The 18,206-nt window shown below is 37.8% G+C and overlaps 1 protein-coding gene across 1 annotated transcript; it reads right to left on the bottom strand.

Annotated features, from left to right (window-relative positions):
- Positions 1–5,536: 5,536 nt before the first annotated feature.
- On the bottom strand, positions 5,537–18,203 carry LOC139468797 (uncharacterized). The gene is made up of 10 exons (XM_071250934.1): positions 18,186–18,203; positions 17,164–17,255; positions 16,255–16,314; positions 12,416–15,124; positions 11,363–11,521; positions 9,773–9,939; positions 8,978–9,208; positions 8,520–8,610; positions 6,806–6,930; positions 5,537–5,836 (listed from the first exon to the last, which is right to left on the bottom strand). Exons 2-10 carry the CDS (start codon positions 17,209–17,211, stop codon positions 5,635–5,637), a joined length of 3,792 nt encoding a protein of 1,263 aa, XP_071107035.1. The 5' UTR covers positions 17,212–17,255; positions 18,186–18,203; the 3' UTR covers positions 5,537–5,634.
- Positions 18,204–18,206: the final 3 nt, after the last annotated feature.

The raw sequence follows: 18,206 nt of genomic DNA, 5'->3' as shown, positions 1-18,206 counted from the left end.
CATGTAAACTGTGTCAAGTCATGAGCAGCTTTGACCCATGTAAAGCGTGTGAAGTCATGAGCAGCAGCCTTGACCCATGTTTATAGTGTGAAGTCATGAACAGCCTTGACCCATTTCAACTGTGTGAAGTCATGAGCAGCCCTGACCCATGTTTATAGTGTGAAGTCATGAGCAGCCCTGACCCATGTTTATAGTGTGAAGTAATGAGCAGCCCTGACCCATGTTTATAGTGTGAAGTCATGAGCAGCTTTGACCAATGTAAAGTGTGTGAAGTCATGAGCAGCTTTGACCAATGTAAAGTGTGTGAAGTAATGAGCAGCTTTGACCCATGTAAAGTGTGTGAAGTCATGAGCAGCTTTGACCCATGTAAACTGTGTGAAGTCATGAGCAGCTTTGACCCATGTAAACTGTGTCAAGTCATGAGCAGCTTTGACCCATGTAAAGCGTGTGAAGTCATGAGCAGCAGCCTTGACCCATGTAAAGCGTGTGAAGTCATGAGCAGCAGCCTTGACCCATGTAAAGCATGTGAAGTCATGAGCAGCAGCCTTGACCCATGTAAAGCGTGTGAAGTCATGAGCAGCAGCCTTGACCCATGTAAAGCGTGTGAAGTCATGAGCAGCAGCCTTGACCCATGTAAAGCGTGTGAAGTCATGAGCAGCAGCCTTGACCCATGTAAAGCGTGTGAAGTCATGAGCAGCAGCTTTGACCCATGTAAAGCGTGTGAAGTCATGAGCAGCAGCCTTGACCCATGTAAAGCGTGTGAAGTCATGAGCAGCAGCCTTGACCCATGTTTATAGTGTGAAGTCATTAACAGCCTTGACCCCTTTCAACTGTGTGAAGTTATGAGCAGCCCTGACCCATGTTGATAGTTTGAAGTCATGAGCAGCCTTGATTTGTTTGCTGTTTAACATCACACTCCCCAATATTCCAGCCATATGACAGCAGTCTGTAAATACTTAAGTGATTGACATCATGAGCCTCGATCTATTGAGATACCACGACATGCATCAACAAAGTCAGCGAGTCTGGCCACCAAATACCGTTTGTTACCTCTTTACAAGCATATTCGCCTCTTATGACGAGCATGGGTAGCTGAAGACAAATTCTAACCTGGATCTTCATGGGTCCTGGATCTATGCAAACAGTGAGGTCATTATGTGCAGCCTTGATCTATGTAGACAGTGAGATCACTGTAAGTAGCTAGACCTATGCCAAATGAAATTATAAGCAGCCTTGATCCACAACAAATCATTATAAGACATTATAGGCGAGGTGAAATTGGGTTTAACATCACATTTAAATTTACTGCACTTGTATGATGCAATTGTTGTTGAAATAATCTTACGTATACCCACATCGAGCCGACCAGTCCTTTTTTATCCCTTTAATGCAGAGCGCCAGGAGGGTATCAACAATTATCATCTTTCCACATCCTTTGGCATCATGTGGCGATTGAGCAAACCACCAACCTGTTCTCCAGGCACACACTCTATCCAGTACACAAAAGAAGTGGTCAAAAACGTAACAATCAGCCTTGATCTATGTCAGCAATGAACTTGTAACACCGGTAAGCAGTCTTGACCTGTCTACAGTGAAGGCACAATAAGCAACCTTGACTCATGATACATAATAGTGAGTGAGTGAGTATGGTTTTACGCCGCTTTTAGCAATATTCCAGCAACATCACGGCGGGGGACACCAGAAATGTGCTTCACACATTGTACCCATGTCGGGAATCGAACCCGGGTCTTCAGCGTGACGAGTGAACGCTTTAACCACTAGGCTACCCGACCACCCCTGATACATAAGAATATGCTTATACTAAACTTCATTTCATAGGAACACCTCTTGTCAATAGATTTGATATCAAAAGATATGAGGGTGAGTTTCTATATTAAAATGCAGGCATTGGGAACACTTGAACTGCTCTGCACATGATAGGTTTCTTTCCTTGAATCACTGGCACCCAAATATATTGGCATAGAAAGGATATTGCACTTGAGTTCAAGGACATGGATTCTACATGTTTTAATTTCAAGTGTAAAAGAGTGCAGTCCTTAAGTTACAAAAAAAAATCACAAAATACAGACAGGTGAAATATATTAACAGCATATAAATCTTTGGATAGCCGTATCTTTTTTGTACTGCATTACACCAAGTGATAAACATCTTCTGCCTGATTATTATACCATACAAACACCGCCATATGCAATTAACCAAAAGTTGTACGTTTTCTTACATGCATAAGGGTTCAGCAATTTCTAAAACGAAAGTGGATTGTTGGACAATGTGTCAACACATGAAAGAAAAAACAACAAAATTGAAGTCTTACAGAAGTTTTTTATTGCAGCCTCATTGTGCCATATTAACAGTCACTGTTACATGGACTGACTCACACTCAACAAACAGAGTATTTTTCTAAGTCTTATCAAATACATGTATTTGTTCATCTTATCCAAGTGCCTTCATGAATGGCACAGCCACAAGTAAATATTGTAAACTTTTTCAGGACATCAGATGAAAGAATTTACAGACATATCTGTCTCAAAATGAGAGTCCTATCATGTGTCCTGATAAAGTTGATATTTTCTGCAAAGAAATAGTCTCTCAGATGTGAATGACTGCATGACATGCGTGAGTGAGTGAATGAATGACTGATTTGGGGTTTAATGTCACTTTGAACAGCATGTCAACTTAATGAGGGAGGAAAGAAAGCCTTAGTGGCGCTCTAATCTAGCAAGTACAAACATGGGTTTGGTGCTGACAAATTAAGATTCTGGGATTCAAACACACAATTGTAGTATCCTGTCATGACTAAAAGATGCGATGCCTGACAAGTTTATCATTAGCTCAGCATTAAGTTGATAGGATGCAATGTATAGATCCAGTGAGTGAGTGAGTTGGGTTTAACGCCGCTTTTAACAGTATTCCAGTTATATCGCAGCATGTCAGCTTAATGTGGGAGGAAAGCCCGAAGTGATGCAGTTCTCAGACGTTCACCACTTCGGTGAAACCCACACGCACGGGGATGGTGCTGACAAACGGGATTCGAACCCACAATCGCAGGTTTCTGGACGCAACTCTGCAGTGAATCGCGGGGCCACAGACGACTGGGCCACCCGTGCCCCCATGTATAGATCCAAGAAACCACGACAATCACTATTGATATTTACAGCTTGCAGGGAAGCTGTCTTCTTAATTACAAACACTTATAGTAGAATGAATTTTTAGTAGTCTCTAACCATACATGAATCTTATAAACCAACTAAAGACTATTTTCCTGAAAGTTAGTTTTTTTATTTATGATATCACACAGTTTCATTCATCTTATTCAGACATATTTTTAACACTGTGGTCTTTATGTTTTGGTCTCCCTACTTAAAAAGCATCATTTGAACTAATCAGTCTATTAGCCAAAACTAAACTTGCAGGAATTCATTTCTTTAACGGATTCTGTCTTAATGCTAAGGTCACAGACTGGTTAGAGGCATAACTGTGCCATCCTTCTCCTAACTATCATTGGAATGGACAAAACACTTCTCATCTTGTAACAAATGTTATATTTGGGATAACACTTTCTTAGTAAAGTACAGATTCTAGTACTTTTTTGGGGTGGGGTGGGGGTGGGTGAAAAAAAGAAAGAACAAGTATTTGTCACAAAGTGACGAAATGTCCCCCGCCTGTATATATACCATAGTTCCAAATATGAAAACAATCCAGTGTTTAGTTCTTGAGATATCGCGGCAACACCGTTTTCCAACTCCAAAAGCAGATTTGCCTGCTGTGACCTTGAAAATGGGGTCAAAGTCACCAAAACCGACTTGTGTCTGCGGAGTCTGTATATACACCATAGTTCCAAATATGAAGACAATCCAGTGTTTAGTTCTTGAGATATCGCGGCAACACCGTTTTCCAACTCCAAAAGCAGATTTGCCTGCTGTGACCTTGAAAATGGGGTCAAGGTCACCAAAACCGACTGGTGTCTGCAGAGTCTGTATATACACGATAGTTCCAAATATGAAGACAATCCAGCATTTAGTTCTTGAGATATCGCGGCAACAAACAGGTGGGACGTACGGACGGACGGACGGACGTGAATACTATATCCCCCGCTTCGCGCTTTCGTGCGGCGGGGGACAAAAAAAAGAAGTACTAGAATCTGTACTCTACTAAGAAAGTGTTATCCCAAATATAACATTTGTTACATTGGACCGCTTTCTAAATGGCATTGTGTATTCACTTCTCATCTTGTTTTAATGGATGTATACAATTAAAGCGTGTTAAATTAGAAACATATACCATTCACAGTAGAACTAAGCACCCGGCTTTGGTAGCATATATATATTCAACAAATAGATAATAATAATAATAATAACTTCATCAACTTCATCATGTTCATCTGTTACAAACAGCATGATTATTCAAAACAGATGTCACAACTATAATCTGCATCACAGACGCGTAAAACAAATGAATATCAAAATATCTTAAAACAAATTACCTTCTCTGGAATACATTTATAAATTTTATCTGTAGTAATGTACCAGTATCACCTAGAGCCTTATGGTTACATATACAGTATAAGATTGTCAGGTTACAGGTGCAGTAGTGACAACAGGAGTTACAGATGCATCCATGCTTACCACATCCATACTAAATAACAAACTGCACATATTAAAGACACATTCACCTCCAGCTTTCAAAGCAGAGAACATCCTAAGACGCGCAGTTCTTCTGACAGCATTCTTTCATTATCCACTGATCGGTATTCAGGCCAAAATTTACAAAGTTGTTAGCCTGTACAGACCCGTTCCAGAAACTGAGCATAGCACTACAAATAACACATCTTCTGGGTGCTTCCAATAGTCTCAATATTGCTGTCAGTGAGTGAGTGAAAGAGACAGGTTTCTGTCTCTGTGTTCTAGATCAAAGTGAGTGGAAAGCACGAAATGAAGCATGTTGTAAACCTATACCACCTAGTGAAATCAATGAGCAGAGGTATGCTGCTGACAGACCAAGGACCAGAATTATTGCAAATCTGAGGTTTGTCGTTGCAAAGGGAAGGAACTCTGCACAGGCCATTTATGTCCCCTACTGCCTGGTTATATGTAAGAGGTAAATGTAAAAAAAATCAGCTCTGCTATTTCATCATTGTCAGTGAATCTGCTCTGACCAGGAACATGTCATCACTCTGACTTATAACTTTCCAAACAAAGAGTCAATGTTGAAAACAGACCATATACAGAAAAATATGTTTGACTGAATAATGATAAGTTTAGTATTTACAAAACCTGTTCATGAAATACAGTATAATATCAGAAAACATGTCATCTCACTAGCTAGAGTAAGTACAATTTACCAAGTATATTACAATTAAGGGAAATTAGATATACTGACTCAGGCTAGAAGGCTATTGCAAACTTTATTCCTAAAGTCATGTATAATAATATGAAATGAAATGAAATAATACCCACATTGGATAAAATCTATTTAGCCTGACTTCTTATACAATATAAAATGTCCTGACATAAAACCTGAAGTGAATATATTTATATATATATACATATATTTTTGAATCTGAGAACGCTGCAATTGGACTGGACAAATAATACAATGAGATGCTTGACTACATCATCAAGACAGCTGGTACACATGCACACATCCATTATTTTGTCCTGAGAAGATCCGTTCCTGTGAGGGGTCAACAGCCAAGCACCTTGTGTGAAGGTTAGACAGTCGGACCAGAAGTTGTCCAGAACATGTGTCCCACAGGAGGAGAGATCCGGACTGGTCACAAACCACAAGGAGGTCCTCGAACAACTCACACCCCTCTGATCTACAAGACACAAATATTATAGTGACATCTTCAGCCAACTAGTAAGGATGTTTGATGTAAGAGAAAGTATGATATGAACATAAGATTATTTCATTGCTATGGTAATGTACATTCATGTTTTGACACAGTTGGTAAAGCAGTTCATAACATTTAAAATATTTTATTTTCATAACATTTTTGACAGTGATCAAAGTTGAGTACAGATGGTTGTGCTTAAAGAAACTTATACTCAGTATCTCAAACACAAAATTATAGTTGGATCCCTGAATTCTAAGAACATAAACCTTAATTCCCACATGGCATGATGACTAAATCAGTACCACATTGCAGTGTTAAATATCCTACCAAAATATCATCTTGTTGGGCTTTTAGTTTTTCCAAAGATGCTTACAAGTTCCACAACTGAAAAATATTTCTTTAAAAACGGAAGCAAAATTTGTCAGTTTAATGCCATAAATACATATAGGTCGCATAATGGTCCTACACATAAAGTTTCCACTCTCTGGGCAGTCCACCCAAAAATAGTTTCTTGAAGGTTTTCAAAGTTTGCATTTTTGCCATTTAGAAAATAGCATTATTATTATTTTTATTTTACTGGCATGAATAAATCTGAATACAATTGTTATGCTACATATTGTATCAATATGTGAGATTCCCAGACTTTGTGGTGTCAGAGAAGAGGATTCTTTTCAAGGTGTTAGTTGAAATGAGTGAGTGAGTGAGTGAGTGAGTGAGTATGGTTTTACGCCGCTTTTAGCAATATTCCATCAACATCACGGCGGGGGACACCAGAAATGGGCTTCACACATTGTACCCACGTCGGGATTCGAACCTGGGTCTTCAGCGTGACGAGCGAACGCTTTAACCACTAGGCTACCCGACCGCCTCGTTAGTTGAAATGATAGCACAACATCTGTAACATGAAGAATTAGTCAATACAAATGCATATACACCAACGATATACCATACCCTTTCCACTGTGGCACTGTCTCATACGAGACCATCTGGTGACTTGTGCATGTCATTGGGTTCACAGCAAGAAGGCTTACAGGCTTATCTCCCTTGGTATTCATCATGGTCATCAGTAAATAACCCTGAAAACAAAGATGAACCTGATCAGAACATGATCACCAGTTGCCATGGGTGATGGTATCATGATGTCATAGTCTTCCAGACTTCTTGCCGTTCTGTGAGTAGACATAGAAAGAGTGCAATGAAAAATTACTGATGACTTTTTCTAAATGTCAATAAACATTATGGGTCTTGATATTTGCACATATGATAGATTATGGTATCATCGGAAGACAGGAAATTTTAAACTTTGAAACTTCTGTCTAATATCATAGGTTCCAAATGAGATTTCTGGGCATCAGTAACACCAGCAAAACATAACACACATAATGCTTTATCCCATATTGGACATTTGATAGTAATAAGTAAGTCCTTTCAGACACTTGGGCTCAACTGTGAACTATCATCACGTTTGATCCCCTCTATATCGGCCTCAGGTATTAGGTAAATTTTCAAGAACATTTACTGACTGTCATCCAAAATGTCCTATTAAAAATTGGTAAAATCATAAATATGTCCTTTTGCTATTTGACTCTTGCAAACTTCACTGTACCTGTCCTCAAAGTCTTAATCAGGATACCTCTGAGGCCCCATATGACCTCTGACCTCCTTAACACTGAACAGATTACGGTAGTAAGTTAGTTGGCTACTGACTTTGATGTGTACTTATGCATAATATCTCCCCTAATTGGACGTGATTCACATCAGTCAATAATTGGTGAAGTTATTCAGAATCTTTTAGTCATTGCCATGTGTCCAGTGATTTTGATAATACCAATTTAATAGTCACTGACCTTGACCCAAGTTCACATGACATGTTTACGAGTGGAATTTGATCTTAATCCATCTACATTTGTAAAGTTAATGTCTGTCAACCAGTCAAATGTTTTAGTTATTGTTATGTGACCTTGTTAACATTGGCAGGTTGGCTGGTTTGGCAAAGTTAAAACTAACAAATCCATGTGGTTGTTAAACAGTCTCATATCAGAAACTATCGACCTATCAAGTTTGGTCAAATCCATCAATATTCAAAGCATAGTGATTCAATATTTGTTTTGTCATGCAGGGGACCCGCATCCCTCTGAGGGTACAGTGTTTGAATCCTCTTCTTCACTGTATTGTTATGCATCACGATTCAGGTAACTTGTATCGTATCAAAGGCCATGTATCATGTTGCATCAGAGTTTGGGAGAATAGTTTCACACTTAATTAATGGTAGGAGAATAATTAAGTGTTGAGCCTCAATACATACTACCAAGCTACAGATCTATTACATTTTCACAACAGGTGATCAAGTGACTTGATTCCATTAGGTGGTGCCAAAGAAATGGTTGAATGTCTTGAATAAATAAAAGTGACTTCATCGGTGGGAACAACCATGACAAGTTTCAGCATCATTGGTATTTATTATTTTTTTCAGCGGCTAAATTTGTTAGTATTAGTAAATCAAGACATAACAAAATCTTAACTTAGATATGTCAGTGTATCCTTACATTTTCACATCCTTATTTTGGTTTTCAAAATGAAACAGGGTAGTTCATGTGGTCTGGAATTTCTAAGCTGCCAAACTATTATGTGTACCAAAATACAATGTCATTGGCAGATGGTGTACCTGTTCTGACTGCACTGATGCCAATGTAACTGCAGTGGAACAAGTGAAACTGATGTCCACTGTCTGCAACAATAGTCCACACTCATGGTTCCTGAAAATACAAATACACCATTGTGTAGGTATGCAACCAGCCAAGAGTATCTTAATAATAATGCAGATGATAAAACGCTGCACTTCTTCAAAGAGTTACCTCCCTTACACCTTGCTGTGAGTGACTGCCTTCTTCAAATTAGACTCTGAATACAGCATGGACAAGAAGGAGAGGTGAAATGGGGTTACAAGTACCATCTTTTAACGTCTTTTGGTATGACATGGCCGGGGATCGAACCACGGACCGTCTTCCGGGCAGACACTCTACCACTTGACCACGGAGGCGATCTCATGAGTTACGAAATCCTACTTCAAAACAGTTAATGTTGAAACACAAGTACATGTTATAGTTTATCATAAATGATTACCATATATGCAACAGTGAGTTAACTGTGAGCCCAACAATAGCTGGACTGAGGTCTTGGACAGAACTGATGCTGGTCAGATGACCATCTATGCTGTCCAGATTGATATCGTCCACTGTGGCTGTGAATGAGGTGTTCAGGGTAAGTTTCTGACCCCGAGTCACTGTGCCTTGTCTGTAGAACACCGTGATCTGGCGGTCAGTGAGGGGGCAGCAAATACCATTGCTCATAGGACTGAAACAGTGAGATCATACGTCAAAATGAGTGATGAGTGGGTAAACAAGGATTGAAATTATAGCTTACCTATATAGTAGACATGAAGCTAGTAGAAATTAGTGAGTGAGTGAGTTGGGTTTAACGCCGCTTTTAACAGTATGTCAGCATGTCAGCTTAATGTGGCAGGAAAGCCCAAAGTGATGCAGGTCCCAGACATTTATCACTTCGGCCTTAGACGACTGGGCCACCCGTGCCCCCCTTGTAGAAATTACCTAGGGCTAATAAAAACATAATTCTACAAGCCCGAAGAGCCTGTAAGTTTTTCTCCTAACATATTCTGTAAATTACATATCATCCGCTCAATCACCCCACCACCACCTACCCCCATTATATGCCAAGAGGATAAAAAGGATTCATTAACTGACAGACTTTCATGTACAGCCTGCTTCTTGTAATCATACAGCAAGTGATACAAATAACATATGGGTAAATTTGACACAGACATTACACTTTTTACAATTCAAACAAAACAATTAACCAAATCTGATTCCTATCATTTCGTTCGTGTCTTTCATATCTTACCATCTTACTGACACAGGCAGAGGAAGGTTGAACCTCGTCGAGTCACCTGATAACCAGTCATAGACAAACACACTGACCATGACAGGAACCTTGACACTTGACCCTGACATTACCACAACAACCTTGTCCTCAGATGGCATCAACCAAGCTGTCTCTGCTTCACAACCCTAAGTGCAAAATAACTGAGATTAATTAACAAGTCCACCTGAGCCAACACAGCTTCACACCTATTTTTCATATTTGTTTTCATTAATGAAGGGTCACTTCGGTATGTAGGGTGTCAAAATGAAAATAGGCCTGAGTACATGTATGTTGACAATGTGATTAACAGTTGCAGAACATGTTGTTTATGCCTATTACACTGATTGGATGCTTTTATGAAACTGGAAAAATGGACATCGACTGATGAAAAACAATGAAAAGTGCAAGATTGAATTTGAAGGAAAAAGCTACCCAAAGCACACGCTTGAACGCAACCGTGCATGTACAATGCATGATAAGTAACAGTCAATGTGGGTATGATATGATTCATTCCAGTTGCTACTGAACTGTGCTCTTGAAAGTTGAAAATGCAGTGTTTTTTTATACTTTTATGTCTTGCGTGACCCCTCAATAATGAATGACACAGAGGATATATATTATTTGAATAAGGATGTCTGATCATGTTGATACTAGTGATAGTGTGTATAAAAGATGAAGATAGGTATTTTGATATTCCTAATTGATTATTGTTACCAAACAGAGTTAAAAATAAAAGGAACACTGTACATAGAACTGCACGAAGCATATTTTGTAACCATTTAACCAAATAATAAACTTTACTACAGGCAGTGAAAACTGCACCATCACTTACCCTCTTGCTTGAAATAATCGGTCTCATTTAAGTTATTAAGTTTCCTCATATCTAATAGTCTATCTGTTAACATCATTTTGGTGGGTGTAAATTGTTTTGTTTGGTGGCACAACATTTACATCAGAGTGAATGTTTTATAATTATAATAGTAACTTAGTATTCAACAAGAGTTTGCCACTAACATGGCTATATCCCCCGCCCCTGTTGCAGAAATTATGACATAATTAAATCTAAACAAACCCTAACCTTTTTAACCGATGTGGAACTTGTCATGGTAATTGTAAAAAAAAGAAGAGTATGGAACCTAAGTCCATCTTGTTGCCATGGAAGCGTAAAAAAAAAAAAAATTCTAAAATTTCTGAATAGCAAAAGGCACCAGTTCAGCATGTACCTGACAAACCTGCAAAGTTTGATGAAAAAATATTGAACGGTTTATGAGTTATGCTCCGAAACAAACCCTACCCTTGCAGAACCTAAGTCCATCTTGTTGCCATGGAAACGTAAAAAATAAAAATTTCTAAAATTTCTAAATAGCAAAAGGCACCAGTTCAGCATGTACCTGACAGACCTGCAAAGTTTGATGAAAACATATTGAACGGTTTATGAGTTATGCTCCGGAAACGAAACGTGATGGAAGGACGGAGCCCGTTTCTATATCCCCCGCCAACTTTGTTGGGTGGGGGATAATAAATGACTCATAACTTTAATTAACATTGGAAACTACTGTAATTGCTTACCTCTGGTAGAATCCAGTCCAGTTCATTTGTCCAGAGTGATTTTTCCAGGGACCAGATACTGAGGGAAGTTGAGAAAAGAGTGACGACGAAGTCCACCAGCGATCCCGCAGTATGTAGTACTCCACACAGGACTGATATGACAGGCTCTGTCTTGCATGTCTTGGATACAGAAATTTGAAATCAGTGTTTATAACGCATACTTACACATCCTATTTCCAATATATGTCTGGTGAATGTCATGAGGGAAAAAACATGGTCAATATGTCTTGCACCATTTCAAACCTAAAGGCTTTTGAGTCTAAAAACCAAATCTTGTCACTAATAATGTCAGTTTTGCATTATTTACCTAAGTTTTAATAAACATATATATGGACTATTATTAGCTGGTCTCACAAGACTCAGTCGTTGGTTTAGAGGCCAAAGTCTCAGACTGCTTTCAGGTAATTTTCCCACAGCATCACAAGACGCCCCTTAATTTTCAACAATGTGTAGTAAAAGAATTAGATAACATCTGAGCAATGACAATCTTGGTGATTAGCATCATTCTTAAGTGACAAGCAAAGTAACGGTTTACAAATTAACTTCACAATTTTATCAACATTTTGAAGTAAATTAAAAAATAGCACTAACTTCTATTTAATAGTAAATTTTCAAAGGCAAGTGGAGTTTATTTGCACAACTTTCAGGCCTTTTCAGTTTCACTTAAAATAAGAATTTCTCAGCTGATTTTCATTTGTTAAACCACAAAGTATGTTTTTCCCTCTATTGTGTAAGTACTTCTAACCAAAATAATGAAACTCACTCAGTCATGTTTACCAGTTTCTGCTGACCCAAATAAAGTGATAGTTGATTCATGTTCATAAGGGCTTGCAATTTTATGTCACTAGTCCATGCCAGTTAAAATGGCCTATCTCTAGCATTTGTCTTATAAGGGGAGTTCATTTGATATCTAAAATGGACTGTAAATAGTCAGTGTACTTCTATTATTACATATTCCTCTTCACCCTGTGTTACATTTTTTACATCAGACTATTCAGAGATAACTAGTCTTACCTGAAAACATCCAACAGTAACAAGCCTCCTCCCTTCTCTGGTTTCAGCCTCTGTATCTGCAGCACCAGCAAGACTGGAGAACACGTCTTCATCATCAACACCACAGTCCCCATCTTCTGGTAAAGCAGCAACACCAAATGGTGATGCCCTTGAAGCAGAAACTGGACTGCAAAACAATGGAGTCATCTCCCCTTTGACTTCCTGTGATGGAAACAGGGATGGTGAGCAGGTCAGGTCAGATGAAGCAACATCATACTTCATTCTCCTTATCTGGTGCTTTGGGGTCACAAATGAGTTTTCAATCTTAGGGGTAGACATCAAGCTTAGTTGGTGTTTCGGTGTTGCAAAATCACACACTTCTTGCTTTGGTGTTTTAAAGCTGACAGACTGGTGTTTTGGTGTTGACAGGACAGATTGGTTTTCTTCTCTAGCAGTGTCAAACACACACATTTCATTAAGTAAATTCACATTCTTGCAAATGTTGTTGTCTCTTTCTTCCTTAACATCACATAGTTTACTGTCATTTTCTAAAATACATCCTTGTGACATCTTTGAAGGAATCTCTGCTGATATACTTTGACTTGTCTCAACTTTGATTAATTTCCCCTCTTCCTCACACATACTGAAATCCAACAGCTCAGCTGCATCCTCTGCAGTGTGGTTGTGCAGATTGTCATGAAATCTCTCTTTCTGTTCAACATGTCTGTTCCTTATTGGCTTAAGTCCATTTTTACACCTTCCAAATTGTAATGTATGAACTTTCTTTTCTGTGTTGTGTTTTACCTCAGATGTAAGATCATTGTCACTAACACTATCCTGAGATACATACTCAGTTAGTTTTTTCTGAACTCTCTTGTTAAATATATTAATTGGCAGTACAAATTCTTTCACATCTTTGATTCTCTTTGCTTCATCAATAATGAATTGGAACACTGATGATATCATAATGCCCTTCTTGCTTTTCTTCACACGTCTACCTCCTTTTGAAACCGGCTTGGGACACAGCATCTGAGAACCACATGAAGAATCTGTTTCTAAATTCTCTGATGAAATAGGTTCAGAGTTAGAGTCATTGGGCATGATGTCATCACCAACTACATTCTTGAGACCTGCAGACAGCCTTGGAGATCGTCTTTGTATCAGCATACCAAAGTGACTCTTCCTTCCTCTTTTGCCAGGGACTGTTTCAGACAGTAAATCCTGACTTGAGAACAGACAGTCTGAGTACTGAAACTGTGAGAATGGAATGACATCCAGCTCAGTAAAGTCTAGATATTCGGCTGGTTGTGTCTGTTTTCCTTGTGATGACCCTGCTTTAGTTCTTGGGGAATTCTTTGAAGATTTCTTTCTTTGATGACTCTGATATTCTAAATCACTTTCCTTTGAAAAACTCTTTTTGTTATTATCCCATAAAATGTCAGATAAATTGGTTTCTTCAATAGTTTGAGCATTAATCTGACAGTTCTTGTTAAAAGTGGACTTATCACAAACCTTCTCAGGCAAAGCTTTCTTTGGATTATCACAGTTGGGGTCCTCTTTTGTTATAGCTGTTGATTCTCTGGGATTAGAAGGCTTCAGTAAACTCTGGCTAGCAACTGGGGAGAGGGAATCTGAGACCACAGTAACTGAACCCTCTCTTACAACGCTTTCTGGCTCTGAGGCCATGAATACAGAATCAGTCTCCATAATATTGGATTTGAACTTCTTTTCATCTTGTTGTCTTTGAGCACTAGCACCACTTTTTCTTTTTCTGCTCAAGGAAAGGGCTTTGTCCCTTTTGCAGTTTCCTGCGTTCTGAGAAACCGGTGATATAGAGTTTGGAATGGTTTCTTCACATACATTTGATTTGAATGTCCTCCGTATAACTATACAATCATCAAGGTTTTGATCTTCCTGAGATTCAAGTTTGCTTTCTAAAGAAACAAGTTTCCTATCATTACACACAGTTTGACTGTCATTCCCTTTAACTCTTGATCCTTGTGTTTCAGTTTCCACATCAAATTCAAGCTTAAGTTTAACACTTGTTACGCCCTTTTCTTGGCATGATTCATGGAGATAAATTTTCTCTGAATTGTTACTGACTGGGGCTGGTGTAAGAAACAAAGAATTGTCAAGATGTGAATCATTGGTATCACATAATGAAACCTTTTTCTCAAGAATAATAGGGTAGTCTTCAAGTAAGTCTGGACTTATTGTAATGCCATCATGTCTAAAACACCGATCCTTGACACCAGTCTGAACAAGACAATCTGTCAACAAATCTTCACATTTCTCATTTTCAGTTGCCTTCACGCTTTCGTTACATTTCAAATGTTTGCGCAAAGCTTTTGATTTCAAGCCTGTGTCAACTGATTTTGAACAATGAACAATAAGTTCAGATTTCAATGACTGCCCACTAGCCTGTTCCAATTTAGCCAGAAAGGGTCGTCGTGATGATGGAGTTATCTCCCTTTGTCTATCATGGTCACTTTTGAAGTCTCTATTAGTTCTGATGACACTGTTTTCAGATTTCTCATCAGAAAATGGTTGAGTTACATCAAGGGAAGAATTGCCCGCGGATGTTGGTGTCCATGAGTTACTATTAGTATCAGCACCTGCCTGAGACTCCTCTTGGTGAAGGTGAGGGGAGCCACAGTTACCTTGGATCAAAGCTTGTTCCCTCAGTTTTTGCTTCACATGTGCTTTTGCTCTTAAGGCACGCTTGGCCCTCTGCGTATTTACAGAAAAAGAACATGCAAATGATTATTGACATCCTTTCGCCATTACACATTTTATCCTCTGGACATTACTTAACACATTTTTATGTCATAATAAAAACACTATAGCTTGCTATAGTTGGTTCTTAACAACACATTGACAAATAAAAAGCCAAAACATCTTAGATCTGCTGAAGTGAGTTACAATTTGACATTGTATCCAAAATATCTCTGCCATGTAGCGACTATATCTGCTTAAAGGAGTTATCCAAGAGACTGTGATCATAATTAGGACGCAACTAACCTCCATATCATGCATATATATCTTTACATTATAGACCTTGGGATAGATAATCTGAATCCTAGATTGCACAGAATTTACATTGATTAATTGTATTCAAAATGGTATAATGAACATGATTGTCACTGAAATCCTGAAACATGCAAAAAATGATTGCATTTTCTTTTCTCTTGCCTATTGTTTTTCATGTTCTCATGTGGACAGTGGACATATAATTTCTACACACTTAACATTTTAAAGTTACTGCCTGTGGCCCTGTTGTATTATTCCTTAATGGATCTACTCTCATCATCTGTCTCACACCAATGATTGTGACTAGGGATTACTATGTAGACATATTTGTCAAAAACTGAGATACTGAAATACTAATGTGAGAAAAGAACAAGTTATATCTGCATTCTGAACATGATGGGTAAACTATTTCAAACTTGAAGGTTTTTCATTTGCCTGTTCACCTTCAATGTGCATGATGTGGGTAGAAGAAGTAATCAGAAAGATGAAAGGTAAATTGCCACAGCCATGTTTCTGCAGCTGCTACAATGTACACTGTTGATTACCAGATTAATTACCCACAATCCATTTACTAAAAATTGAAAAAAAGTCTCCCATATAAAATGTTATTTTCAAAATCACTGCACTGTTAATATCGTTAAGAATTTTGGTTAAAATGGATTTGATAATGATACAACTCAAGAAAGATGAATATAAAATACTATAAAATTTATTTCACATACATATGTCATGATAAACTTGAGATCACATATATTGACTCCAGTTGTACTTTTTTCGTACAGTTCTACAATATTTACTCTGATAGGAAAATATGGAAACAAAATTCTTACCTCAAGTTTCTTTTCCTTCTTAGCAAGTTCTCTTTTCATTCGAGCTAGTCTTTCTAAAACCTGCAAAATAATAAGTTTGAAAAAATCTTATAGAATGTATACATTTAAACAATACATTTATTATTTGCTGATTGTAATTAAAGGAAAGTCAGAGTAGGGTCATACATCACTTCATGTTTATCAAAGCAGCGTGAGCAACAAAGTAACAATGTAAAATGGATTTTCAAAAACATTTCATAAATGTAGGGATAATGATTATATTGACTGATAAAAGTAGGGTAGACACCATGGTAGAAAACATATGAATTCCATGCCATTTAGAAAAATAAGGGACATAAAATATTTCCCATGGACATAAATTTATCTCATCAAGTTCACAGATCATTTACATGTGTTAGCCAAGTGGTCCATGTGACATAACTAAATACTCAGGAGAAACAGGTAGTCCTTCCATGTTTTCATTATTAGCAGATTTCTTGTTGGGTCTAACCAAGGACTTGTATATAGGTTATATAGGTTTGTGGTCTAACCTAGAGACAACATGATATTGACAATACAGCTCTCATATCCAACTTGAAACACCTAGAACATTATGTAGAATGAGCTTCACAAATCATTCCAATTTTATGATGTTTATTGTGATCTTCTACAAGCGAATACATAAAGAAACTGGTCTAAAAGTAACACACTGACCAGAGTAATATTCATCTTCTTTCTGAAACCTTACCATGTACACATTCACTATTATAAAATTATGAGGCTGCACAGGACATAATTGCTATGGTAGTAGATGTATCCTATGAAACTTGGAAGAAGGTTAGATTAGGCATGTTAGGTCATAAGAATAATAAGTTATACTAAAACAAAAGATTGATACGACAATCATCATTAAACATGTAAAATATGTACCTCATTTCTGTCGATGGATTTGGATTCAAAAACCTCCATCACGTTCATTACGACCAGCACCTCTAATTGTTTGCTTTATTCATACACATCAGCTGAAACAAAAATGATCATGTTCAGTCCAGTCTCCGTAAACAATTTCCTACTGTACATGAGGAGATTGGAATTTCCTTCTGTGCCCTATGTGCTTATAGCATATTGTTTATTGCCAAATATTGCAATGGCTCTTTATGATATGGAATAATGGTGGTCCAGGCCTATGAAACTGAACCATAATGTAATGTAAAACATATAATATATATATCTCAATATGTTTATTCACAACAAAAATCCATTAGTGACCAATAAATGTCCGACAGGAGAAGCAGAGTTGTGGATCGCTACTGTTTTGCAGCTAGGCAAATACCATGCCTGACTATGCTCAGCTGGTGGACAAGTACGTGAAGTAGATTTGTGCATTTCATCTGCACTGGTAATTGGACAGAACACTTCATAATTAATGTGCTCATCTCATAGTTGTTATTTAAACATTCTCTTTGATATTTAGATTGGTAAAAACATTGTGATTTGTGACAACAGAGGCAACATTGGTCTAGGTAAATTAAATCTGATGATAAGAAAAGCAACCGAGACCTATCTCCAGTCTACACCCACGTTTGACAGACTATGATATAATCACGGTAATAATGAAATACATCATCATACACATGCTGAAAAGAATTATGCTTCTAGAAATTTGGACAAGTAGTCTTCCCGTATTCATGTCCGGAAGGGTAGACCTTTGCACAACAGTTCAGTTACATGCTTTTGGAAATGGACACTAACCAGATGTTTTGAGAGAAAATCGGGTGTTGATGACTAAGCAGACGATATTAAAAGAACCAGTTTCAAAAGCAGTCGTATCGGTTAATCAACTGAAACATTTAAAGAATTAATGTATACGTGTGCATGACATTGTATTTTGACACGAATCATCTAAAAATAACGGTAAACATTCTCTCATAATATTTTGACTTTACATTTACCGCCATCTTGGTTTTGACCCT

Source organism: Haliotis cracherodii, unplaced genomic scaffold (assembly GCF_022045235.1).
Source record: "Haliotis cracherodii isolate W230 unplaced genomic scaffold, xgHalCrac1.p SCAF_2, whole genome shotgun sequence".
Classification (NCBI taxonomy): domain Eukaryota; kingdom Metazoa; phylum Mollusca; class Gastropoda; order Lepetellida; family Haliotidae; genus Haliotis; species Haliotis cracherodii.
The sequence above is the reverse complement of the archived record's forward strand: the minus strand, read 5'-3'. Positions and strand labels throughout refer to the sequence as shown.

What these genes read in the sequence shown, in the direction of transcription:
- LOC139468797 (XM_071250934.1), bottom strand. Translation starts at nt 17,211, where the DNA reads ATGAACGTGATGGAGGTTTTTGAATCCAAATCCATCGACAGAAATGAG. An exon ending in AGAAGGAAAAGAAACTTGAG is followed by an intron (nt 15,125 to 16,254) that starts GTAAGAATTTTG and finishes GTAAATACGCAG; the next exon opens with AGGGCCAAGCGTGCCTTAAG. An exon ending in CTGCCTGTGTCAGTAAGATG is followed by an intron (nt 9,209 to 9,772) that starts GTAAGATATGAA and finishes TCACTGTTTCAG; the next exon opens with TCCTATGAGCAATGGTATTT.